The 27,974-nt window shown below is 39.1% G+C and overlaps 1 protein-coding gene and 1 pseudogene across 3 annotated transcripts in view; one reads left to right on the forward strand and one right to left on the reverse strand.

Annotated features, from left to right (window-relative positions):
- Nucleotides 1–26,793, reverse strand: part of rbm27 (RNA binding motif protein 27) — a 146,777-nt gene extending 119,984 nt beyond the window's left edge. For 2 of the 3 annotated variants that reach the window (XM_043703210.1, XM_043703209.1), the window contains exons 1-4: nucleotides 25,996–26,792; nucleotides 8,862–8,980; nucleotides 3,911–4,047; nucleotides 1,196–1,290 (exon numbers count right to left, since the gene is read on the reverse strand). In XM_043703210.1, the coding sequence (XP_043559145.1) occupies nucleotides 1,196–1,290; nucleotides 3,911–4,047; nucleotides 8,862–8,980; nucleotides 25,996–26,054 (410 nt within the window). In that variant the 5' untranslated portion in view covers nucleotides 26,055–26,792. Of the gene's footprint in view, nucleotides 1–1,195; nucleotides 1,291–3,910; nucleotides 4,048–8,861; nucleotides 8,981–25,995 lie in introns of all 3 variants that reach the window. The other variant, XM_043703208.1, reaches the window with a different exon arrangement.
- Nucleotides 14,630–14,746, forward strand: LOC122557015 (annotated as a pseudogene).
- Nucleotides 26,794–27,974: the final 1,181 nt, after the last annotated feature.

A 27,974-nucleotide genomic window follows, 5' to 3' on the forward strand; every position in this document is an offset into this window, starting at 1 on the left:
GGGCCTGTTTCCACACTGTAGGGAATCTAATCTAATCACAAGGCTACGTGTTACCGAAAGAGGAGCGTAGGTATAATGTTTTCAGTTCATGGGAAGCAGTCACCATACTATGGAAAAAAGAAATTCTTCTCTTCAAATGGCTTTCCCTTAAGCCAGGCTTGGACCAGAGCCAGAGCAAATCAAATAATTAGGACAGCAGATTGAATTGTATTCAACATTAAAGGATGCACAAGCATTCAGTGTATTGCGAGGCAACATTAGTCTTGAAATGTGTTAAGGAAGAATAACGCTGAATGCAAAATCTCTCAAACAAAATTGTCGCATCTCACTTTAATTACAATCCACTCAGGAAAGCTGGAAGGTGCAGCTATCAGTTTCAGTCCAATCCAATTTTTAGGCCAATGATTATGAAGGTTTTAAAAAAAAATCTTCTATTTTTCATTACAACAGGATATTCATCTGCCGAGAGTGTAGTGTTGGAAAAGCACAGCAGGTCAGGCAGCATCCAAGGAGCAGGAGAATTGACGTTTCGGGCAGAAGTCCTTCATCAGGAGATTGTGGGTAAGTGGCGTTGAAATGGCCATCAGCCATGAATGAATGGCAGAGTGGACTCGATGGGCCGAATGTTCTTACTTCCACTCCTATTTCTTATGGTCTTATGCCAGAAATGTCGATTCTCCTGCTCCTGGGATGCTGCCTGACCTCCTGTTCTTTTCCAGCGCTATACTCTCGACTACGATCTCCAGCAGTCCTCAGTTTCTCCGTGGAAATTCATCTCCCTAATATCTTAATCCCTTTTATATTATAACATTACAAAAATTAAATCAGAAAAGCACTGAAACCAAAATAACCATTACTTATTTATCATGCTGAATAAGTATGTTATGCTGCAACATATCAAAACTAATACATATCTATAATTCATGAAAATCTGTAGAAACAATCTGCAAGCAGTACCTCTTTGCTGGATAGGGACTTTATGGAAGTATAAATGTGCATTATCTTGGAGATTAAAGCATTCTCCAAGACCAAAATTAAACATTCTTATTTTGTTTATTTGAATACTTCCTCTACATGCAAAAATCAGAAAAATGTACATGACAGATGACATTAATCATACCTGACAATTATACGTGCATTGAAAACAGATTCAAGCCTGACTTTTTCAGGAACTATTTTGGGTTAAAGCATTTACCTTGTCTCTATAGGCCCCAGGACTGGTTTGAAAGGACTGTGGCCTTTCTTTAACAAAGATTTTCTGCCATCTTGTTCTTCATCATATAAAGGCACCTAAAGGAGCAGTGAAAAAAAATGATTACTGCAGTTTTACGTTCAGAAAATTATCAGAAGCTAAAAACTAACTGTTCACTTCCAATGGGAATTTATTCATGACACGTTACTGCCAGCCGGGACATCCTACAAGCCTCTCCAGAGGTTGGCCTCTCAGACAGCTGTCACAACTCACAAATTTTAAGCACAAGACGTGACTACTCTACAAACATCGGAGTTTGTAACTTATTTAAGCTTAATACTGTATTGTCACCACTCAATCCAACAAAAAAATGGAATTCAAAGATTTTACGGATATCCACTCCACCCGACTCCCCAACCTCAATCATAGTCACACAGTACGGAAAGAGACCCTCCCGTCCAACCAGTCCACGCTGAACGTAATCCCAAACTAAACTAGTCCTACCTGCCTGCTCCTGGCCAACATCCCTCCAAACCTTTCCTATGCACGTATCTATCCGAATGTCCTTTAAACGTTGTAATTGTACACACACCCGCCACTTCCTCAGGAAGTTCATTCCACACGTGAACCACCCTCTGTAAAAAAGAATTGTCTCATGTCTTTTTCAACTCTCTCTCTTCTCAACGTAAAAATGTGCCCCCTAGTCTTCAAATTTGCCTTTCTTTATGACTCAAACCTTCCATACCCAGCAATATCCTGGTAAATCTCTTCTGATCCCTTTCCAATTTGATAACATCCTTCCTATAACTGGGCGACCTGAACTGGACACAGTATTCCAGAAGAGGGCTCACCAATGTCCTGTACAACCTCAATTTATTTTCCCAAATCCTATATTCAAAGAACTGAGCAATGAAGGCAAGCGTGCTGAATGCCTTTTTAACCACACTGTCTACAATGTGACACAAACTTTAAACAACTATATACTAGGTCCCTCTGTTCTACAACACGACCCAAGGCCCTGCCTTTAATTGTATAAGCCCCAACCTTGTTTGTTGAACCAAAATGCAATACTTTGCATTTATCCAGATTGAACCCCATTGGTCATTTTTCAGCCCATTGACCCATTTGATTAAGATCCCTTTGTAATCTTAGAAACCTTCTTCAATGTCTTCTTTGCCACCAATTTTGGTGTAATCCACAAACTTACTAGACATGCCTTCTATACTCTCATGTAAACCATTTATATAAATGATAAACAAACAAGGGCTCAGAACCAGCTTCCAAATGATATCATCTTCATGAGTTCTAACGTCAGAAATAATACTAAGAGATACGAAACAAGATTCTACGGATTATTTGCCAAAGAAACAGTGATCCATTGGTGCAAAACATTACCCAGATTGTGGTTTAAAGAGGACATTATGTGACTGGAGAGATTGAATTATAAGGAAACGCTGGACAGACTGGGACTTTTCTCCCATGGAGCTTAGGAAGCTTCGGGGTGCCTTCATAGAGGTTTATAAAAGCACGAGTTGCATGGCTAAGGTTTTTTTACTCCAATGTAGGTGAGTCCAAAGCTAGACGGCATAGGTTTATGTTGAGAGGGAAGAGATTTAAAAGGGACCTGGGGACAATTTTTTCATTCAGAGGGTGGTGTGTGTAAGGAATGAGCTGCCAGAGGAATTGGTAGAGGTTAATACAATTACAACATTTAAAAGACATTTATGTAGGTACATGAAAAGGCAAAGGTTTAGAGGGTTATGGGCCAAACGCAGACAAACGGGACTAGTTCAGTTTAGGAAACCTGTTCGGCAGGCACAAGTTAGGCCAAGAGGTCTATTTCTGTGCTGTATGACTCAGTGAACTATTTTCTCAAATTTTCATTAAGTTATAAACGGCAAATGGCAACCCTGAAAACTAAAGTTAAACAAAAGCATAACTTTATTTCAAAACAGAATTGGGACGGGGTGAGTCAGAGTGCTTGGATGACAGGGATTCAAGGAACTCAGCACTAGGAACAAGTGGGATATCCACGGCCTGTGTTATTGATGGAAATGGAGACTGGCCAGCCTTCTGATTAGTTACCAACTTACGGTAGGTGGAATTTATACCTGCAGGATCCTAAATCCAAGGGAGGATCCATTGCTGGCCAGTTAGGTATCTCAGCAGCACTTAAAAGATGTTGGGTCTCCTTCAACAGAAGTGTTACCAGACTCCATCGTGAGACCCTTTCGTCTGCATGAAATCCAATGTAACTTTTCAAACCTGAGTGCTTCCATCATACAGTGAGAGGTTTTGCAGCATGGAAAGAGACTCTTTGGCCCATCATGTCCATGCCAGCCATCAAGCATCCTTCATTTCAAAACACAGCTAAAACATTAACTCTGTTTCTATTACAACAGATGCTGCCAGAACAACTAAAGCTTCTTTCACTTGTACTGAATGGGACATCACTGTACATTTTTCCCTATGTAATGGACAGGGGATAATGAAAATCACATGTAGGTTTCTCTCAGATAGTACTATTAGGTTCATCTGCTAATGAAAATGAATGAACCAGAAGGTTTTTATGACTAAACGCATCTTTAATGTGGCATCCCATAAACTCCAATATTTAATAGATTCTTGAACTTGGAATTTATAGTTCAAAACTATATTTACTAGGTTAGCCATAACCTACTTAAAAGTAAAACTCACAAGTAAACATAAGTAACTCACTTCCTTCTTGTCCTCTCTCTCTTGCCATGTAGGTTGCATGTCCTGCTTTATTGTCGCCTGGACAAGCTGTTCTGGTCGTGGCACGTAGTTCTTTGTGCTTAAAGCATCAAAAAGTTTGTCCACAAATCCAACAGTTTCTGTCAAAACAATGACAAATCATGAGTTGTGATGCCATGGAAACAATTTGTACATACTTCACACAAATAAAACCCTTGTAATTTAGTAACCGAGTGCACCTTTCAACAAACAAAAGCAATGCTTTCAGACAGGACTTGGTTATTTATACAAGATGATCACTTCCAAATCAGCACTACTCAGAACTCTCAAAAACAGTCAAAACTGACTTAGCAAACTCCACTGTCTCACAAGGAACTGGAACATGTTTGCACTCTGTCTAGGTGAGTTTGGTCAGAGTGCTCTGGTTTCCTCCCATAAATCAAAGATGCGCAGGTAGGGTGGATTGGCCATAATGTTCAGCGATGTGCAGGTTAGGTGGGTTAGCCATGTTAAAAGCTACTGGGATGGGATTGGGTAGAGGTGTGGATCTTAGTGGAACCCTGTTTGGAGGGTCAGTGTACTGTAAAGATTTTATGGTTCTATGACATATGAACATAATGCTTCTAACCAGCAACACCAGCATCTCATGAATGAATTAAAAAAAAAGAGTCAAACAGACTTTTAATTAGTAATGGGTTGAAGGGGATGGAAAGCAGGCAGGAAAGTGGATTTGAGGCAGAGGTAAGATCATTCATGATTACTGGCAGGCTCAAGGGGCTGAATTGCCTCCTTCTGCTTCTACGTCTTATGCTCTTATTTATGATACTTATCCAGTTACACCTCATTTTATGAGATACAACTTTCCAAATCACAGTGTCAGAGTTTTTACAGAACAGAGAGAGACTCTACAGCCCATCCTTTTGGCACCAGTCACCAAACATCCATCTATTGTCAGCCAATTTCCAGCATGTGGCCTGTCGATTTGCCCTGTAGTCAAGTGTTCATCTAAGTAGTTCTTAAATGTCTTGAAAGTTCCTTCCTCTAACACTCTTTTGGGCAAAGAGTTCTAGGGACCCACAACCTACTGAGTGAAAAAAAACTTTCAAATCCCCTCTAAATCTCCTGTTCCTTAACTTAAAATTGCTCCTGGTTATTAACCCCTCTGAGAGGTAATGTTTCTCCCTATCTGCCCTGTCTATGACCCTCAGAACTTCATTTACCTCAATCAGATTCCCTTCAGCATTACTTGCTTGAAGGAAAACAATCTCAGCCGATCCAATCTCTATTCACAGTTCAAACACTGCAGCCCAGGCAACATCCTGGTGAATCTCTTCTGGTCTCTCAAGTGTAATCACATCCTTCCTACAGTGTGGTGACCAGAACTGTGCACAGTGCTCCTGCTCTTGCATAGCAAACATTATATACAGCTCCATCATAACTTACTTGCTCTTGTATTCAATGCCTTGACCAATCAATACAAATATTCCATATACCTTTTTAACCAGCTGATCCAGTGCCTGTGTAGGTTTCCTCCAGATGCTCCAGTTTCCTCCTACAGTCCAAAGGTATGCAGGTAGCTGGACTGGCAATGCTAAATTTCCCATAATTTCCAGGGATGAGCAGGCTAGGTGGATTAGCCACAGAAAATGCAGGTTTATAGGGATGAAATAGGGAGGTGGGTCTGGGTGGGATGATCTTCAGACCTTCAGTGTGGACTTGATGGGCCGAAAAGGCCTACTTCCACACAGTAGGGATTCTATGATTCGGTCTGTCCTGCTGAATTCAAGGATCTATGGACATAGACACCAACGTCACTCTGATCATCTATGCTTCATATGGCCCTAACATTCAACATGCACTTTTTGCCTTGTTAGTCTAATCCTGAACAATCAGGTAATGCATTGTCGCTGTATCAGCCCAGCTGTACCATGCTTTCATCCAAAGATTTCCTCTTCACATGCCAACAATTTTCGTGTCATCTGCAATCTTACTGATCATCCCCAAAGTCTAGATCATTAGTGCGCACAACGAGTAGCAAGGGATCTACAATTAATCCTGTGGTTCACCACTGGATGTAAGCTTCCTGCCACAAAAATACCTTTCACCAATCACCTGCTGCTTCTTGCCACAAAGTCAATTTTGGATCAAATTTGCCAAATTGCACTTGATCCTCTGGGCTTTTAGCTTTTTAATCAATCTGCCATGCAAGACCTTGTCAAAAACCTTACTGAAGTCCATGTAGGCTTCATTAATTTCAACACCATCCCTGACAAACCGATCATGATCTCAAAAAACGCAATCAAATTTGTTAGACATGATCTCCCCCTCAGCCATGATGACCATCCTTGATTAATCCCTGCCTCTCCAACTGGATATGTCTTCTGTTCCTAATAGTTTTTTCTAATAGTTTCCCCACCACAAATAGTCAGCTCACTAACCTGTAGTTTCCTAGTTTAACCCTACTATCTTTTTGTATAACCACATCACATTAGTTGCCTTCCAGTCCTTGGCACATTTCCTTTGGCCATAGAAAATTTGAAAATTAATGTCAAGAGCCCCTGAAGTTCCTCTGTTGACTCTCACACAGCCTGGATACTCTCAGCTGGCCTGGGGATCTATCCACTTTGAAGCCTGTTAAAACCACTGCTATCTTCTCTCTCCTAATGCTAGGGAATGTTATTATAGAAAGACTAATAGTTAAAAGCAACAAGTTCTTGTCAGTTCAGTTATTTATATTTGACTGCAGTCTGTGGGCACTTCAATAGTACACACAATAGAAAACAGGATTATTGCAATTTATTCACTTCTGAATTTACACAAGGCGATGACATAGTGGGAATATCATTAAACTACTAATCTAAAGAACAAGGCATCAGCCCTGGGGACAAAGGTTGAATCTAGCCTAAAAAACTAGCCTAATAAAGATCATGTAACCATACCTCGTTTGTTGTAAACACCCATCTGGTTGATGAATATCCTGGAGGGGGCAAAATCTGCATCCTAAGCTGGTCTTGCCTAGCTGTGATTCTAGGCCCAAAGTAACGTGTTTCATTCTTAATTGCCCTCTGAAATGCCTGAGCAATTTATGGAGCAGCTCAAGATTAGCAAAAAATATTAGCTCAGCCAACAATGGCCACATTACGTGAACAAATATTAAAGAAGGAAGATTCCAGAAGTTGCTCAGAGTTTCAAAAGGGTATGAAGGTGATTATCTATTAATATGAACATTAAAATCAAGAACAGATCCTCTATTTTAGTAATGTGGTTAAGGTATAAATATTGACCAGACTACTACAGGTAACTTTCTTATTCTTCTTCAGATATTGCCATGGCATCTTATACACATCCCTGAAAGAGAGGATCTCAGATAAACATCTCATACGAAAGGCAATGCCTTGGCTACGGAGTTACAACACTCTGAGTATTACATTGCCATGTCAACCTACTTTTTTGTTTTTTGCTTGATTGGGGCTTGAATTCACAACCTTCTCACTCAAGAGTGCTATTCACCGAGACACAGCTAACCGCTAAAGTACATTTTACATGCAGAAATGTAAATTTGAATATAAAACAAAAATATTAGGGACAATTAAAATAATGTTCAGGAAAATGAACTACTGAACAGCTGTACTTTCTTCAACAAAGCAAAGTGTATTTTGTTCATTTGCAGGCTTCATGCGCATGAGTGAACGAGGGAAAGTTCTAGCACATGTGTAAACAACAATGTCAAGAAAAACACATCCTTAAAGAAGTAGCATGCTTCATATCACCAATTAAATAAACTGTCATACCTTTTGTTTTTTAGTTGAGGTTGCATTCAAGTACTTCTTTATTTTAAAGTACTTCTGAAACAGTGCACACTCTGGGACCACATATGCAGTGATCCAAGGCGAACAAAGGAAAACAAGATAGTCCAGTCCATAGGAGCCAATTAACTTTGACTCTCTACCCGATATTTTCAGGCAAACAATGGTAGACCACAAAACAAACTTGTTATTTTTAGAAAACAAATCTAATTTGCCAAGAGCTGCATCATTATATATATTTAGATTGCAGTCAGCATCTAATCACCTGTCCAATATTCAAGTCATGTATTTCAAATAAACATGCTATTATATTTTCTCAAACTGGTAGGTTTAAAAAGGGAATCCCAATAACAACCATCTTTGCTTTCGGTCATTTTTACAATAATAAAATATTTTCAGCTGGGAGGCCAACAAGTATTGAGTCTTTTTTCATAAAGTACTATGCATTAGACTGCTACATGATAAATATTAACCATGTACTTGAACTGTCTCTGTTGCTGTAATATTCAAGTCCAAAACAAAAAGCGTTGGCGTATACCTAAGTTTTAAAAGTCATGATACCATTACAAAGAAAGTTATCTTTCCTTCATGTAAATTTTACAAATTATGCACATGACAGAGATTAAAACAGCATTTTCATAATTACAGTCTGGCAAATTAAAAACAAAAAATATTTATTAGCATTAACAATTAGTTAGGTGAGGCTGATACGTTCTGGAAAGAAGATAAACAAAACTGCTTCCCTAATTATTCAATTAGTAAATGTACAGCTAATTGTTTCACTGGATTATACAAATCAAGAAAACGCCATGTTGAAACCATGCTAAGACATAAATTAGCTGATTTGTTTCTCATCAACAGGGGAGACACCACAATTGGCAAAAGCAGGGTATGAGGTGAAAAATAATTTTCTCTGTTTTCCATTTGCTGAGAAAATGCATTTCCAATTAGGCAAAATACTATGAAAAAACTCAAATTTGATGATCTTTTTCATGTTAATAATTTATTTAGTGACTACTATCTATACTGCTGTGTGATGAATGTCACTTGCAACAACATTTAAGAGAATCCCAAACATACATTAGCAACTTCAGAAAAAAAGAGACACAAGAAAACTGTCAGGAGAAGAAACAAAACATAATTCTTACCTTTTTGCAGAAATACGTCCAGTTGATCAACACACAAGGCCTTCAGTTCTTTTTCTGGCTTGTCTTTCTTAACTAAAGCCACTACATATTTAGCTAAAGCTGATGGGTCAGCATCACAGCTGAAAAATAAAACAATTAGACAAAGAAAATTAAAACAATTCAACCACAAAAGGAAAAAAAAAATTAAACCATAAAGAAAAATATCAAACACTAAAATTGACATAACAACAATCTTGATTTTATGGGGTGGGTCTTCAAAATGTGCAAAGGGTTTCCTTTTGTGTAGAGACCATTCCATAACTTCATCCACAAAGCTGCTAGCAGTTCTTTCTACTGAAAACACCTGCAACAAGCTAATTCTCAGTCCAAACCTCTATTGCTTTTGCAAATAAATTTAATTTCTATACTGGATCTCCATTGGTAAAAGCTGTTCATTTCACCGTCTCCCAGAAATTCAAGTAACTATTGAATATTTTTCATAATATTAACACACAATTGTGTTATATCACAGATTGTAACCGGTCTCAAAATGTGCCAGCAGCAGAAAAGTAACGCACATACACCTCCACTTGATCTACATTAACTGAGGGCATCTGGGTTACCTCCTGGCCATCTTAAGCATCTTTCAAGTGAGTATAAAAGACAACACTTCAAGTTTGAAGTGAACACGCTAACTTTATTTTATTCTTTGATAGGATGTGAGTCTTACGCTAAAGCCAGCATCTGCCACCCATCCTGATCGGCCCTTGATGGTAGTGGCTTACTTACACAGTTCAATAGGGATTTTAGAATCAATCATATTACAATGGATCTGAAGTCACATGAAAGAATCATCAGCTAATGACAGCAGATTTCCCTTCTCAAAAAGAGTTCAGTCAAGCAAATGACAGAACTGATGGTAAGTTTAATCATGGTGACCATGAAACTATCAATTGCAGTTTTTTTCTTGAATAGAGATGAATTTATTGTCATGAGTACCAAAGCACAGTCAAAAGCTTTGTCTTGCGAGCAATATAGGCAGATCACATAGTTAAGTAGCATAGATAAACAGCAGCAGACGAATGCTAAGAGTTTGAGAGTCCATTCAGTATTCCAACAACAGAAGGGAAGAAACTATATCGAAACTGGCTGGTGTATGTGTTCAGGCTTCTATATTTTCTCCCTGATGGTAGAGGTTGTAGAAAAACATTACCAGGGTGGGATGGATGTTTGAAAATGCTGGCTGCCTTTCCTTGATAGCTGGCCATCTATAGATGGGAGGTTGGCCTTTGTGATTGTCCTAGCCGAGTTCACCGCTCTCTGTAACTGTCTCCAATCTTGAATGCTACAGTTGCTATACCAGGTAATGATACATCCAGACAGAATGGTCTCGATGGCGCACCTATGAAAGTTGGCAAGGGTAATTGCCGTCATGCCAAATTTCCTCAGTTTCCTGAGGAAAAAGAGAGACATTGTTGGGCCTTTGTAACCAGAGCTTCTACAAGAAGAATCGAAAAAAGCTGTTGTGGATTACCAATCCCAGGAGCTTTACACTCTCCACTTGTTCCACCTCCGTGCTGTTAATGTGCAGGGGGACATGAGTAACATCCCGCGTAAAGTCAATAAAGAGTTCCTTGGTTTTGCCAGCATTGAGAGCTAGGTTGTTCCCAGTGCACCATTTTTCCAGGTCTTCCACCTCCCATTTGTAGTCTGTCTCGTCGCCCCATGAGATTCGACCGACAATGGTGGTGTCATCAGCGAACTTGTAAATGGCATTACTCTGGTGTTTGGTGACATGGTCATGGGTATAGAGTGCGCACCCGTCGGGGGCTTCAGGATGAGTGTTAGTGAGGATAAAATATTGTCCCCAGTCTTCACCGATTGAGGCCTGTGGGTCAGGAAACTAAGGATCCAGTTGCAGAGAGTGGGGCTGAGTCCAAGATCACTGAGTTTAGTAATCAGTCTCAAGGGGATAATACTGTTGAAGGCTGAACTGTAGTCAATGAGTAGGATTGTTCTTGGTGTCAAGATGTTCTAGGGAGGGGTGAAGGGCAAATTACATGGTATCTGATATGGATCTATTGGTCCAATTGGCAAATTAAGGTGGTCAAAATTAGTGGGGAGGCTGAAGTTGATTAATGCCATGACCAGCCTTTCAAAGCAGTTCATGACCAACAAAGTTAGGGCCACTGAGCGGTAGCTGTTGAGACATGCTGCATGAGCCTTCTTAGGCACAGGAATGACGTTGGCCCTCTTGAAACAGGCAGGGACAGTAGCCTGCTGCAGGGAGAGGTTGAAGGTGTCCGAGAAGACCTCTGCCTGTTGATCTGTGCATGCTCTAAGTGCACGGCCTGGTACTCCGTCTGGTCCCATTGCATTCCTTGGATTCACATAATCACATAAAGGAAAACTGATCTGACCTCTAATTCAGTGACTGTTGGAATAGGTTCTTAATTCATTGAGCTCAAATTCCACTAGCTGTGGATTTAAACCCACATCCCTCAAGCCTCGGTATCTGGATTACTGCTCCATGTCATCATCATCAAGTCACCACTATCCCAGAGTTCCCTCTTTTTGCTAAGTCAAAAAAGCTTTTTTTGCCCCCCTTGAGATAGCCAATATTTATTGCCCATTCTTAACTGCACTCAAGAAGGTAATGATGTCCCAGCTTCTTGAACCATGTAGTCTATGTCATGTACATACACAGTGTTGTTAAACAGCAAGTTCCATGATGTTGATCCAATTAGGTTGGAGTGTGACTTGGAGGAAAACTTGCAGATGGTAGTGATCCCAATGGTCATTGTTGTTCTAGGTGATACAAGTCATGAATTTGAAAGGCATTATAAGGCAGCCTTGTGTCACAATAAAATGGAAAGGACCATTAAAAATAATATACGATCCTGTCCTTATTCAACACCCAGGTTCTATCCTCCTGAAAACCACTAACATTACCCTCTTCAAAATATTTTTCCAAGTAAAGTTTCTATGATCATAAAATTGAATTTTAAAAAATCATTATAATTCAACAGAATTACCAAAAGATTGAACCAAGGCACATTATGAAATGCTAGTTAAATATTAATCATGTCGGATGTTAAAACCCTCGAAAATTGGAGAGATGAGGAAAAGGCTAAAAAAAACACTGTTGAAGCCCTTTGGCAGAATAGATAAAATATTAGATAATGTATCAAAATGATATCTTCATTATGTGACTAAACACAAATATCGCAATAGAACAGTATTCAAATAACTTTCAGACATCACAAGAAATAGGATTTATTTAAAATGCTAACATGTAAATTTCTGCCTCAATTTGTAATTCAGAAGCTTCTTGACAATTGCTTAATTCATTTTGCTGTTTTAACAATTACTGTTGATAGCAACTCTTGATAAAGTTGTTGCATAAATACATAATGTAACACAACATTCCAAAGCATTGGAAAACAATACTAGTGAAAAATCAGCATCAAGGCCTTCTATATTATAGTTCCTATTCTTGTACAGGTTAAATTTCTTGGTTAACGGAGTAATTTGCTAAATGAAGGAAGGAAATTGATGGGTAAAACTTGTCAATACGTCTGAACACATGGTACAATAAAATGGAAAGGACCATTAAAAATAATATACGATCCTGTCCTTATTCAACACCCAGAAACATCCACTTTCAGCAATCATAACTCTGTGCCATTTCTCATCTTCATCTCTGAGCACCAAGGCACTTCCTGAAATGTTACAATTCCCTTAATCCTTACAGTTCCCAACTCAGTCAAGCCTTTGAACTTACTTAGTCTAAATATTTGAATTACTTCTTCCTTCAAACAAAGGGAGATCATTCTTATCTGGCCAACCATTTTCATTTATGCAAAGATTTTATGTTAACACAGAAGGAGGATTGAAATTATCTTAATTGAAGTGTTAAAACACAAAGACTGGTCAAATGATTGAATATTGAGAAGGCTTTTAACAGCAGAGGAAATTTTAGGGTTTAAGGAGAGTGATTCAAATAGTAGAAGTGAAACAGTTGGAGCCTCCACAAACCATGGTTAAGAGCAGATTCTTAAAGCTAGTAAAGTGTGAACACAAGACTGGAAGAAGTTTGAGTTCCTATATCATTTTCTAGCTTTACAATGTCCATTTTAGTTTAACATCGATATGCTATTAAGTAAAAGGCCACAAATCATCAGAACTTGGTTAATCTTGGATTAATTGATTTATACAGTATTTAAAATACATTCAGAAAGGTTGGTACTGGATTTATACATTAGCACACTTACTTCGGGAGAGGTAGAGTCAAGTTAGAATGCGTCATTACCCAAATATACCCTACTGCTGTTAAAAATAAACCCGAAAGATAAATTGCTGCAATTTTACACTCTAAGAAAGGGTTTCTTGCTAAAATATTAACTATTTTATGCCTGCTCAATAAACATTCTGGTAATGTTCTGTCAAGCGCAGAGTTCAAACAAAGCAACTGTCCAATAATCTAAACAATTTTTAGCAAGTCAACACTAAAGGTATAACTTGACAAATTCATTATAAAATGAATTTTACTGCCAATATCTGCTTACTTCATTATTCCTAAGTGAGTATCACTTATTTTCTTAAAGCTCTATTACTACTGATACTGAGAAAATTAATTTTGGATGCCTAATCTATCTACACTGGTGGTGAACTGAAGCTCTGAGGGAATATGGCAATGGTGGAGATGCCAAGGCTTAGGTGGGATTTCAATTTCCAATTCTCTGTTTATAGACTTTGTCAAAAAGTAAATCTGTCAATACTGCAATCCACAGCAAGTGTAAATGTGTATTTGCAAATGCAATTATTGATATTCATTTGTTGGTGAAACACAGTCTTCACTGTATATCACTGCAAGTCCTCCGTCTGACAATTTAATTTTCTTCTCAGAGCAGTCTATCATGAAGTTTTGCTTTGCCAACCAGATCTAAATAAGACAGTTGCAAAGTTTCTACCCCAGTTTTAAAGGCATTGTAGATATGCTCCACACACAAATTTTAACATGTACTTCAACTCCTCAAGCCTTAGGTGCTTAACGCAAAACAGTTGAGAATCACAAAGCTTTGTGCTACTACACTTCTAAACATGACAAAAGAAAGTCCAGTCACACTCACCCTTGATGAATTGCAACAGTATCTTTTCTGTCAAAAAAAAGATATTGGCACAAAGCAAACAAAATCAAGAGAGAAAAATCGATCATGAAACATCTAAAAGAGAGACAGGTAGATGATTAAATCTTTGATTTGTCTCTGTAAGCAGCAAATTTGGCCACCATCCTATTTGTTTCAACAGAAATCAGACAGCAGCACACCAGACTTGCAATGGCTCTTATTAATTCAGCTTGGTCTTAAAATTATTTGCACTGAAACCTCAGCAGCAGCAGAATTACAGAATCCCTCCAGTGTGGAAGCAGACCATTTGGCCCATTGAGACCACACCAACCCTCCAAACAGCATCCCACCCAGACCCATTCCCCTACCCTTTTCCTCTAACGCTGCATTTCCCATTCTAATCCAACTAGCCTGCACCTCCCTGGACACCGTGGGAAATTTAGCATGGGCAAAGCACCTAACCTGCACATCCTTGGACTCTGGGAGGAAACTTGAAGAAACCAATACAGACACGGGGAGAACTACGAACTCCATACAGACTATCGCTTGAGTTTGGAACTGAACCCATGTCCCTGCCATTGTGAGGCAGCAGTGTCAACCACTGAGCCACCATGCCACCCAAGAATAATTTACAATGAAATTTTCCTGTCCTTATAGACAGCAAATACATACTAGTCTGAAAACACCCGATCTCGTCTGATTTCGGAAGCTAAGCAGACTCAGGCCTGGTTAGTACTTGGGTGGGAGACCGCCGGGGAATACCAGGCGCAGTAGGCTTTAAATCAGCTTTTTTATTCCTGATGAAGGACTTTTGCCCGAAACATCGATTTTACTGCTCCTTGAATGTTGCCTGAACTGCTGTGCTCTTCCAGCACCACTAATCCAGAATCAGGTTTCCAGCATCTGCAGTCATTGTTTTTACCTAGCAAATACCCTTCCCTACCAAGGGAAAAGTTGAGTAATTTTAAACAAAAGTACAGATACCTGAAATAGGTCCTTCACATACCTAATGCAAATCTGTGTTTGGCCTAATGGCAACCTTCTGTAAGTAAAATAAAATCCTTCATGACCAGATCATATATGTCTCCAACATAAACAATGCCAGGCTTTACTTCCAGTTTTTACAGCCTCTAACGTATTAAGATTCCTTAACTTAGGAATGATACTTCTAAAATGTCACATCATGAATTGTAGCAGAATAAAACATGATTTTTATATGTAGTGCCTCATATTTCCATAAGCAGTTAACACTAAGTAAAATCAATTTACAGCATCTACAAATGCATGTAAATATGGAAATCAAGGAATTTCTGCGTGAGTTACCTTGCTCTTCCACCTTATTTATACCTTACCAAGGAGTTGGATATTCATATACATGGAAAGGCATGGTTTTGCTGTACTAACCCAAAAAATGTACCCAAGTCAGAAAACTTGAGACGTGTGCATTTTAACTTAAGTAATTTTTTACAAAGGATGGCAAGGATTCATGACAAAATATCTATTTTTACTTTTTCTGATCATCTCATTTCTCTTTAATTTCACTTTATATATTTCACAATGAAATATTTAGAATTTAGCATTTTAACTATCATTCCCAGTTTCGATTGGAGGTAGGGGCTGAGCATCAGATAAGGAATCATGAAGTTCAACTTTCCCAAAATGCATGGGTTTTACCTTAACCTCACGTATTATTTTCGTCAATAGGTTTCTCGACCCACTAATACCTTCCAGCCCAAGTTACTCTCAGCTCCAAAGTGCTCTCTTCCTTTCTTTTTTTTTCCCAGCCAAGTAATTCTAATCACAGAACTGACATACATCATTAAATTAGGGAAATTTCTTCCTGCTACTTCAGTGGAGGTGAATATTCTAGATTCTTTCAAATCCTCTCAAACTCAGTCTCTTCGATCCGAGTGGGAACTCCCATCCATGTCCTGTATGTTAATAAAGTTTGAAGTGCTTCGAACTACTACTTGATCTCTTTCAGTTAGCTGCAGTCTTACTTGTGTCATGAAAGTTTCAGTGTTATCTTAGGAACCCTGTAATCCAAAACTAAAATGACTGTCGATAGACTTTTGCCTCTCTCACACTCATCCCCATATCAAGTAAATAATTTCTGTCTTGAACCCAGGTAGAAATTCCAATGAGCAGCCTTCTAAGCCTCCAGCAAATTTGCATCTTGGCATTAATTGAACTGTTTAAAAGTACAAATGTATAAAATACAACATTCCTAACACCTCATTACTGGACAAGGTGCCTAGCCATCTGCCTGCAGTCACCACAGCTGCTCCACTGCCTACATTTGTGAACATTTTGTACCTTCTTCATAACAAGGCAACCTGCACCATGTCTTACAGAGCAAGTTCCAAACCACCATAAGCTTATGCATGTATTATTTGGATCACCTGACATAAACATTAGTGTAGGAGACTTGTGAGTATGTATTTGTGTAGTCTGAAGATGACAAGCACATTCAATCCAAGTTCGCAGATAAAATTAACCTCGGAACAATCTCAATCTTCATAGAAGGAATGAACAAATAAATGCCAAAGTGAAAGAATGTATACAAATAGCTACCAATTAAACATTTAAATCTTAAAGATACACAACCCTATCTTAGGAGAATAAACATTACGCAATACATTTCATGACTTTTTTCAAAATAAACAATAGCTTTATCCAATTGAATTAATAAATGTCTTGTAACATCACTGATGAATGAGTTTCTCAAATCTTACATAAGACTCTTACTTCAGAGTCTCCAACCATATTTATTCAAAACTTCTTTCCAAGTTTTGTGCAGGCTTCCTAATTGCAGAACCTAACCTGAAATAAATTTCTAGCATTAATAAAGTGTACAATGAAATCAACACACAATTACAGAAAATGACACTAAACTTTAGTAACAAAGACACATTTGAAGCATCTCAAATGTTTTCTACTCTTTAGATGTGATACAAGTTGCTCTTTTTTATTGAATTAGGTTTTGAATATTGTTTTCAGAATCAAAGATTCCAATTCTTATTAGAATTTCATTCATAAGAGTACATACAATCTTCAAAATCTTGAAAAATCAGTCTAATCTTATTTGAACAAAAAGCAAGTCCATTTCAAAAGGGCAACAACACGCAAGATTTCAAAAGAATAAAACAAACTACATTTTAAAAAAATGATTGTTGCCAGAACTGCAAATAAAATAAATGGCAGAAATATCGGAATGAATGCTAGAATGCCATACAGGGATCCCTTGACGTCGCAATCAGCAACTCAAAAGATCTTCTGCAATATTCAAAGATATTGCTCCTTATCCGAGGCACAGAATAATACAGCATTTATGTTCACCTATTCTATGAAAAAAATGACTTCCAAAAAACCTTTGATTAATTCACCATTAACAGTTGTTACATTAGCTTAGGGCAATGGCTCCCATCCAATGGGTGTCCCCATACTTCAGTTGCTGAAAGAATGCATGCAGGTGCAGCGGTCTGTGAAGCTGACAAAAGGTATGCGCAAGAGGATCAGTACAGGAGTAGGGATGTCTTTCTACAATTGTACAGGCCTTGTGGAGACCACACCTGAGGAAATGCATGCAGTTTTGGTAGTAAAAGTGAGGGTTGCAGATACTGGAGATCACAGTCTTAAAACGTGGCTGTGGAACAGCACAGCCAGTCAGGCAGCGTCTGAGGAGCAGGAGAGTCAACATTTTGAGCATAAGCTCTTCATCAGTAATGTTCAACGTTTCGAGCATAAGCTCTGATTGACACTCTTGCTCCTCGGATGCTGCCTGACTGGCTGTGCAGTTTTGGACTACTTAGCAGAGTCTACTGTGGGAATGCAATGAAGGTTGACCAGACTGATTCCATGGATGGTAGGATTGAAGTCTGAGATTGGTAAAGACTATATTCACTGGAGTTCAGAAGAATAATGGGGCAGGAGTGGAACCTCAAATTCCAGCAGGACTTTGGTTCTTTCCCCTCTCGTCTTGAACCTGCGTCTTCTGGTTTTGGATTATCCTGCTCTGGTGGAGGAGGGCAGGAGGGCCTGTATTGGCCGTTTGCCTTGTCTGTGCCCCTCATGGTTTTGTAGACCTCTGTGAGGGCGGTCTCCTGTGCTTGGGCAGCGGGATCTGCAGGTCATCAGGCCTCGCCTGGTTTGCTTGGGCCTTCCAGTCTCAGTTGTCAGCATGCACAAGTTGGGCCAAAGAGCCAGTCTTCACATTGCATGGCTCCATGGTTAGACAAGGTAACCACAGGAAGAATGTTTCTGATGGCCAAGAAGTTAGAACCAGGGATCACAGTCTAAAAAATACAGGGTAGGCCATTTAGGACCGAGATGAGGAGACATTTCTTCACCTGGATAGTGGTGAGCCTGTGGAGTTCTCTGCCATAGAGAACAGTTGAGGCCAAAACATCAAATGATTTCAAGGAGGAAACTGATTGAGTTATTGGGACTCAAGGGATTAAAGGATATATGGGAGGAGAGGGGTGAGAACCGAGTACTGAGCAGGATGATCATATCGAATAGCTATGCAGGCACAAAGGACTGAACACATACTCTTGTTTTCTGTTTCTATACATTATGAAGTGTTTTTCCTTACAGCAAGGAAACCACATATTGTCAAAGATTTTAATCTTGCACTCAGGACAATTTGTAATACCATGAATAAAAGGAAAATCAAATGTGTCTATTTTTCAATGTTCACGCTCTGGACAACTATTCAAAAAAGAAAAGCAAGCTGCCTCTGACCGCATCTTTTTTTAAGTTGAAATGTCACTTTGTGCCCAACAGTTGCAGAAAGTAACCAGTGAAAAAGTCAATATTCCAAGTTTTTGCATAAATCAGAGCTCAAAAAAGGTAAGATTTGATCTATGCTAAGCATGTTCTGTCTAAAATTGTAGACAGTAGCCTTCACAAGGCCTTGCAGCAATCACATTGCTTAACTTGTGTATCATGTGACCAAAATTGTGGTGAAAACATCAAATCCTTATTAATATGGTGTACTTATCAAATATTATGAAATACAGGTTCCTCCTCACCACAAAATAAACAAGGAAATTGAGTTTATCAGCAACATTTAATCAAACTAGCCATGCCAAATCAGGAGTTCAGCCAAGTATAATGAGCCTTCCATTAGAGATATGGTACAGTACTGATGTGTTCCTTGTGAAAACTTTTTGAAATCGCAGATTTCTCTTTTCTGTATGCCAATGATAAAGGAGTTTAGCTTTCTGCCATATTTCCAAACTTTTCATTGAAAAGAAATATTAAAAAGAAAATGCAAATTAAATAATCGATTTCTTTATTCAAATGCACTTCGGCATAACTTCATCAAAAATGACAATCATTTTCTTCAAATCTTAAAATCTAACTATCACATCCTGAAAGAGTTCATTAAACACTTATCCACACAGAGATCAAGTAACTTTGCAAAACATAAAACTTTCCCACTTTAATCATTCAAGGGCATTTCAAGTTTAAAAAGGCTAACTGAAGGCTCAGGAAGAATTCAGAGTCTCTACCCATGTCAGTCAGACCATACAGGAATCAGCACAGTTCAGGCAATACCAATGATCTGAAAAACTGTATTCACAGGACTTTCCATTTTCTACATCAACAAGATAATTCTTGTAAAATGTTTGGTCAGTTTTGGTTGAGAGAGGAGGTAGCCAACTGGCTTCTGTGGCTATTGCTCTGATGTCACAATAGCATTTGTTTTTGCAGGAAAAAAGTTGACTCCAGCACACTCAATCACACACACCACTTGAATTCACACTGTCAAATAAAAAGGAGCTGCAAGAATCTTAATTTCCTTAAAGATCATCAGAAGGCAACCTGAAAAAACATGAATTGTTTCTGCCACAAAGACAGCAAATAGGTTATACAGTTTGGACAGAAGTCTTCATATCTCCTTTAAGAATGGAAAAACAGACATGCAAACTTTTCAAATTTGGACAACTAAAAAAATTTTAATTGAGACTAGGAGAAAGAAATGTCAACCCCAAGTAAACTGGGAAAAAGCTGATGTCCAATTTTTTAAAATCGCAAGAACCTACACTTGAATAATTGTTTCACAAAAATGAGGGCCTAGTCATTGGAAAAAAAGAACACAGTCAGCAAAATGAGTACTAAGAAACAAAAGCACATCATGACATAACCAAAGAGGTCTATATAGCTATTATCTTGGCTCAGTTGTTGACACACTCACCAAACCAAAGACAGCGCAGTATGAAGGCCACTCCAATCATAGGACTCATAATTAAGGCCACATCTGTCAAACATACTTATCAAGGTACAGTTTCATCTAGATTTAAGGGTGCCAAATGAACACATATCTTCCAATACACTAACAGTTTGAGATAAATGCACCTTTCCTCCTCCTTAGGCAATCACTCAGGATCAAGATGATTTGCTTCCACTGTACTATGAAGGGTTGGTGACTCGAGGCTGATGACTCGAATGAATGATCTGCTCTGCTATAATAATTAAGCAATATATTAGGCAATTATTGCTTAAGGGTTGGATAGAAGGGGTGTTTGAAGGTTTGAGCATCCTCATGAATGTCTTGACTTTACCTCTGCACATTTGTGTTGAAGCTTCTTTTGTGCATCTGGTGACTTCCAAAATGAACCTTCTCTATTTTGATTGGTCACGAGTTGGGGATGTACACAAGTTGATAGGAATGTCTAACCTCTTCAGAATGCTGAGAAAATATCTTAAAGCTTTTCTGTTGTCTTACTAGCTTCTCCAGCTGCTGAGTTCAGTGAAGAGCAGTTCCTTTAGAAATCTGAAGTCAGGCATAAACATGACATCCTCCCTAACAGAACTTGTTGTGAGTGATGAGCACTTTGTGCTGGGCAAGCTTGAGAGCTGCTGGGTTACCATCAGATTTGGAGGATCTGACAAATATATCACTGGGGTAATTCTCCAGTGCTTTGAGATGCCTGCTGTAGATTGTCCAAATCTCAAAAACATATTGGATGCATAGGTGTCACAGCTGCCCAGTGATTAAGCGTGCATTAGAGATTGTTGTTCTCAAATACTCTCGCGCTTAGTTATTTCTAGTAGCTTGAAATAATTGGACCTTTTAAACTTAATGCAACAATGTTTCCTGCAGCATCTCCATTCTCTTTCCTCGACTTTCCTTTATGCATTCCTATCTAACAGGAAAAGCAATTGAGAATGGTATTGATGACTATGGTGGTGGCAGCAGAGTCAGGGGATGAGAATTTCAACAGAAAATTGGGATAGTTGTACTGTTTTAAAAGGAAGCACTTTGCAATGATATTGACCACATAATGTTGGAAATTCGGCTAGAAGTTAAACAGTTATGCTGTGAAATTGGGAACATCTGTATTCTGTAAAGAAACTCAATACCTTTTAGTGATGACATTTTCAGTGAAAAGATGAGAAGAGTGAATTCACAAACAGAACATCTGGAACTTACGAAACTGAACCTTTACGAGCTGCACAAAAGAAATGTTAAACTTGTCATACTGAAGACTTGCTTATCTTGTCTATCCCTAAATTCATTATCCCTTGATTCGTAAGCACACCTTCTTGTAAAACTGTAGCTAATATCATGCATCTTTTCAAACAGAAAGCACAGTATTGAGCAGTACCTAATGCATAAGCATAAGTATTAACCAGGCCAAACAGTGTAAAAATATCATTCCAAAAACAATTACAATATAATTTCTGCTAACAGTCCCAGTTATTTCCCACTATCTGGCAACTGTCATTATGTCCTCAGTCATAAGGATGATTGAGTCTTAGCAAACAACCTAGGCCAGGAGTAGTGTCATCCCTCTACAAGTATTAAATTGGAAAGAATGCAGAAAAGATTGACAAGGATGCTACTGGGACTGGATGGTTTGAGTCATCAAGAGAGGCTGAATAGGCTGGGACCTTTGTCCCCTGACCTTATAGAGGTTTATAAAATCATGAGAGGCATAGATAAAGTGAATAGCAAAGGTCTTTTCCCTAGGGTAGGGGAGTTCAAAACCAGAGGACATAGTTTTCTCGTGAGAGGGGAATGTATATGGAATGAGCTGCCAGAGCAAGTGGTAGAGGCAAGTACAGTTACAAAAGACTTTTGGACAGGTTTATGAATAGGAACAACCTAGAGGGATATGGGCCAAACACTGGGAAATGGGACTAGTTTAGCTTGGGAAACCTGATCAGCATTGATGAGTTGGTCTTAAGGGTCTGCTTCTGTGTTATATGACTCGATGACTGTTCTGAGGAAAGATCACTGGACCCGAAATGTTAACTCTGAATTCTCTTGACAGATGCTGCCAGACCTGCTGAGCTTTTCCAGCATTTTGGTTTTTGTGGCTATAAGTACTACTATCACTCCTAGATCTATAATTTCTACAGATAAATATTACCTATTACACATTTATTACTTATATTTTTTCACCATGCACAAAAGACAAACTAGGTGATGAATAGAACTTGCCAATGTGCAAAATTGACTTTTTAAATCCCAATCACGCTGGATGCTGAACCAACTGTTTTATTTAATCAAAAGATTTGTTTTCTGACTTTTTAAAACAGCTTGCCTTCAGATCTCCCCAATACCTTGCTCCACATTCCTCCAACTACAAGGAGAGACAACAGTACAGTTTAGAGACCCACACTCAATTTTCAACCCTGCTTTAAAACTATCAATTTATGGGTATAAAAGGTAAGTAATTAATCAAAGTATCACTCTAATGGCCCACTTTCTAAAAAGAAGCTGAATCCAATTTCCTCACTTGCAAAAAAAGAAAAAAATTGAGGGAGCAGTTGAAGTAACAATGATCAAGCTCCTTCTGCAACAACACTCTGTACTTCTCCTCTCCTTCACTCCCTCCACACCTCACCCCTTCCATTAAAGTCACAGTTTGAAATAACTGCAGTCAGGACCATTGCAATCTATTGTGCACTGAAAAATATAATAATGTTTTGTAACAACCACCAACACCTCGAGCGATCCATAATAAATACTTGAAAGAAGCTAATGACTATACTTTTCCTTCATAGCTTTTTTCTCACTACCTCAAATGTGATGTAATTTTGATTTCTAGATCTTCCATTCCTTTATTCTGGTCTATAGAAACAATAGCAGCGATGATAACAAAGTAAATGAAAAATATGTCATTTTCTGGTGTGTTTATCACTTTTCCCATAAAAAGGACAGAAAAGTTAATAATCAGACGTTACAGATACCCGATTGCCCAAATGAAGATGTTTTTTTTAAACTGTTTGTTGCTGTCATCAGAAGTGTACTGCACAGAGGGAAGTTATAGAAACAACTAGTATAATTCTGATTCCAGGTTCCTATCTAGTAATAGCAATGGTTTGGGGGTAGCAGCTGTGGCTCAGTTGGCAGCATGCTTACTCAAATAAACTCACTGACTGAAGCCCTGCTTTCAAAAATCGAGATTGACCTTTCAGTGCTGTCCTGAGAGAATGCTGCACTGGCAAAGATTTTAGGTGATGTGTTCCTGGGCAAAAAACAAAAGATTCACAACACAATTTCATAGAATAGCAAAGTTCTCCTCAGCACTCTGACCAATATTTAGCAATACCAATCAGCATCATTGAAACAGATTATCTGGTTTTCATCACAGTGTTTTTGTGTGATCTGGCTGTGCAAAACTGTTGGTCACATTTCCTACATTACACCAATAATAACAATTCTTGTTGTGGATAAGCTGTACAGCACTTTGGAATGGCTTACAGTTGTGAAAGGCCTTACCATAATGTAAATATGTTTTGCACACTCTCCACAAACTAAGGCAAAAGCTTATTAACTTGTTCTTTCAGCTTCTTTCTGCATAGATACTGCCAGATTGCAATTTCCAATAATTTCTTTTTGTTACTACTTTCGCACAAACATTCTTGAACAAACCAGTCTTCATTTAGTAAAAATGTGGACCAAGAGTGACTTCGAGAGACTGACAAGAAGGCATTAGTATCCAGATAAAAATTTTTATAAATCATAAAATCCTAAATCTACATGGAATTTACACATTTGATTTTGCCATAACAGGATTTAATTTTAAAAACAAATAAATTCAGGATGTGGTCCTACACCAAAAGGAATTACCTGAAGTTGAAATTATTGCTTGCACAAGGGTATGGAGAAAACTTGACTAGAACAATGTAGTATTGGGGAGAATAAAAAAGAAGGCCTCGGCTGCACCCAGTACTCCTTCCAGAAAATAAAATCCTCTGGAAAGCCAGTTGCAGAAGAATGTAAAGCAGCAACACAAGTTGTCATGAATGGAGAAAGAACGATCTCCATCGAGAAAGTGAAATTTAGTCAAATTCAACTAAGTTTTACATGTTTCATGTTCTTAAAAGATTCTTAGTTTCAATTTTTAAAACTTTTTTCAATTTTGCGACCCCACCACCCCCGCATTAGAATTTCATCCATTATCCTAAACTGTGCTTCAAGTTATTAACAGATAATAGCAAATAAATCTCAAGATGGAAAATTACTCATTTTCACATCAGAATTACAGATGAGATTATGAAATTTGAAGTGTTATGCTGCCAACACATTTTTAGACTTTTCATAGAACTCAAAGCCTTTTTTGTAAACAAAGACAGATTTGGGACTCTACAGTAGCAGAATTCACAGAAAGTTTAATGATTTTCTAGTATCATTACGGAAAGGATTTTTTTAAATGCTGTGGATCTACATTTAAGATGCCCTCATTCTTTTAACAAAGTCTAACCGCTGTAAGTAAACACAGTTTGTGCCCCATTAGAATTTAACAGCTCTGGTCTGGTATATTTGCAACAGAGAAGGCTATTTCTGGGGCTATTTTCTGTGGAAGAGATGAGATTTAATTTAGTATAGAGTAGCTTGGATAGGTCAATGAATAGTAGACATATATTTACAATGTATTCCTGATGAAGGGCTTTTGCCCGAAACGTCGATTTTCCTGCTCCTTGGATGCTGCCTGACCTGCTGTGCTTTTCCAGCACCACTCTAATCTAGACTCTGGTTTCCAGCATCTGCAATCCTTGTTTTTACCTATATATTTACAATGATTGACTGATGGAATACAGAGGAATGGAGAAGTTACTTTTCGTCGTCAAAAGATGGTACGACTCTAAGTCACCTGAAGTCATTTGAAAGGGTGGGAGAGGCAGAAGTACTCTCCCAGTTGAGGTTTGACATGGACTTGTGCCTATGTAACCCAGAAGTGTAGATAGTGATAGCTGGAAGATGTTACTCTGCAGGTAGACATGGCAGCCAATTTAAGCACATCAGTCCCCACAAAAAAAATCAGGAAAAGTAATTAGATAACCCATGTTAGTCACACTGATTACACGATGCATACTGATGATCAGGAGCTCACATTCCACTAATACCTGACCAAAAAAGTTAATAATTATTGTTGATAATTGATGGTGTTGTTCCTAATTACTGTTCATCATTACTGGTCAACTAACTGTATAACGTATTCCTTTTCTTTTCACATAAAGGTTTGAAAATTAAACAATCAGCAAACGCATAATTTTGTTTGCTCATCCACCAAACTTCAGCGAGATGTTGCACTTCGAGGAGATACTCTGAAAGTTTGCTCGGAGTTTGAGAATGAAAACCCAAAGCATAAGGTCGGTACAGCATTTCAAATTAAACCTTTATGCCCAGTAAATTTTCTTGTTTCACGCTTTACAAGCAAACCCCCTAAAATCGCTAAAAGTGAAGGGCCCCTCGTTAACATTTACCCTAAATGCGAGCTCACTGATTTTGGATTCGTAAAAGCAACGGAGTGCTTCCAAAGAGTTAACACATCCCAAAAACGGTCTACCGAGGCAAACACTGATAGATTACGTTGATTTGCCTCATTTTAATTCCGGTGACAGATCCTAATCTTAGCGTGTGGCCTGACGAGCCTGGCTCATGAGGCAGCCTGAAGGCCTGAAAAGTGTAAAAGTCCCCGCCCCCTTCAGAATATATATTTTACCTCCATGCCAACAGGAAAAAAAAGTGCGAGATAGATTCGAAGGAGCACAGTAATACTCACATAGGATCCAGGGCCCTTGATAACCAAGATCTGAAAGCGTCCAGATTCTCTATGATCATCTTCCTAAGGTGAACGGCCCCGGTCGCTGCTGCACCATCAGAATGTCAGAGCCTTTAGTGGAAATCCACCAGCGAACATGACAACAAACCGGAGCAAAACCCAGGCCGCACCGCACCGTGCGACCAAACACCGACCAGTGTGTGATCGACAGAACTGTTTTCCAATCACCGACCAGCTCCCCGCGGCGCGGGCCAATCAGAAAGGGGAGCTGCGCGGGTTAAGGAGACAGTAGCGAGTTAGGTTGTACCCAACCGCCTCATGGGGGGGAGGGGGGGAAGGGGAGAGGAAAGGAGCAATCGATCAATCCCAATTTCAGTTTCCTTTCCCCGCTCTCGCACAGAGAAGTAGGGAAAAAAGTTAAAACGCGGGTTTTGATAGAATGGATATTATATGCGAGACGCACGGCACATTTACTTGAAGGCGAAAGAAAGGGAGGGGGGATTGGGAGAAGGAGAAATGAAAAAAAAACGATGATGCCGCACTGCTCAATCAAACCTGAAAACGTCGTGCCGGCGCGTACTGTGTGATAGACAGCAGGATCGCCCAATCAGAACGGGGCGGACGGACGGCACCGCCTAGTCATTGGACGGCCGAACCGTAGAAGGCGGGACGACCGGACGCCTCTCGCGACCAACGGAACAAATAGACGTTTCGTGATGACGAGGAGGGAGAGAAAAAAAAAAGCGGCAGGCTGAGATCTTTTCTTTTTGATCTTGGCGATTAATGTATTTACTGAGAGGGACAAAAAATTATGACTGAATTACTGAACAAAACGCACGAGGCACGTCACCACGTGATCGGACGCCAGTCAGGCCACGCCTTCCCCGACGTATAGCTGTGAAATCTATTATCGCGAGAGCAGGCTCACCTTTTTTTGCGGCAAAGCTGTCTCCTAGCAACGAGAGGAGGCGGCAATTGCACAGCGGTAACCCGTCAGCAAAATGAAGTGCTAGATAAATGCAGGATGCAATGAAAAGACTCTGCAGGCACATGCTTTTCCACAGCCTACTTTTCGTAAATATCATTCCTGAGATGCTGGGCCACCTTCTTGAGCAACCACATCCCGTGACAGGTTCTTCACAGCATTTTGATCATCTGCTCGCGTTGTGGAGTCATTTTTTTCAAGGCATCAAAAATATCAGCTAATTTTCTCGGCATTTCGATTATAATGAGTCCGCAGTTAGGTACAAGAATCGGCCATTCAGGCTCTCGAGCCGTGTTTCGCGATACAAGGAGATCACGGCTGATCTGTGTCCTCGCACGATTGGCCCGCCTTTGGCACATGTCCCAGAATAGTTATTCTCAACAAAAAAGTTTAATTTACCTCAGATTTAAAATTAAAAACTGGCATAGCATCATCTACCGTTTCTGAAAGTGAGTTGCAAACGTCGACCAGCTTTTGTGTGTTGAGTGCTTCCTGACATCTCTTGAATGGCCTACCCCAATTTTACAAGAATCTCCAACCATTGGAAATGGTTTAGCTTTTTCTATTCTGTCTATTCAATCAGATCACCCCTTACCTTAAATTCGAGAGAAAATATGCCTAATTTTATAATCTCCTTGTATAACTTAACCACAGGAGTCCAGGTATCATTTTTGGAAACCTACAACCTCTAAGGAAATACATCCTTCCTAAGATGTGGTGCTCAGATATGCTCTAAGCAGAAATTATGATTTAGAAGGAGGAAAGAGAAATGATTGTTCCCAGAGAGCTATAGACTGATAGACATTGTAAGGAGCTCCCAAAGGAGTTGTGCATAGTGAAAGTTCTTAAGCACTAGTGAGATACCAAATCTGGTGACAAAAAAGGCAGTCCAACAACAGCAGCTCCAATAGCTTTATTGACATGTGTGATCAAACACATTGAGGCATTTCATTGGGGAAAGTAAAGAGGTAGAGTCAAAATGTTGAAGGGAACA

The sequence above is a fragment of the Chiloscyllium plagiosum genome, chromosome 14 (assembly GCF_004010195.1).
Source record: "Chiloscyllium plagiosum isolate BGI_BamShark_2017 chromosome 14, ASM401019v2, whole genome shotgun sequence".
Taxonomy (NCBI): Eukaryota; Metazoa; Chordata; class Chondrichthyes; order Orectolobiformes; family Hemiscylliidae; genus Chiloscyllium; species Chiloscyllium plagiosum.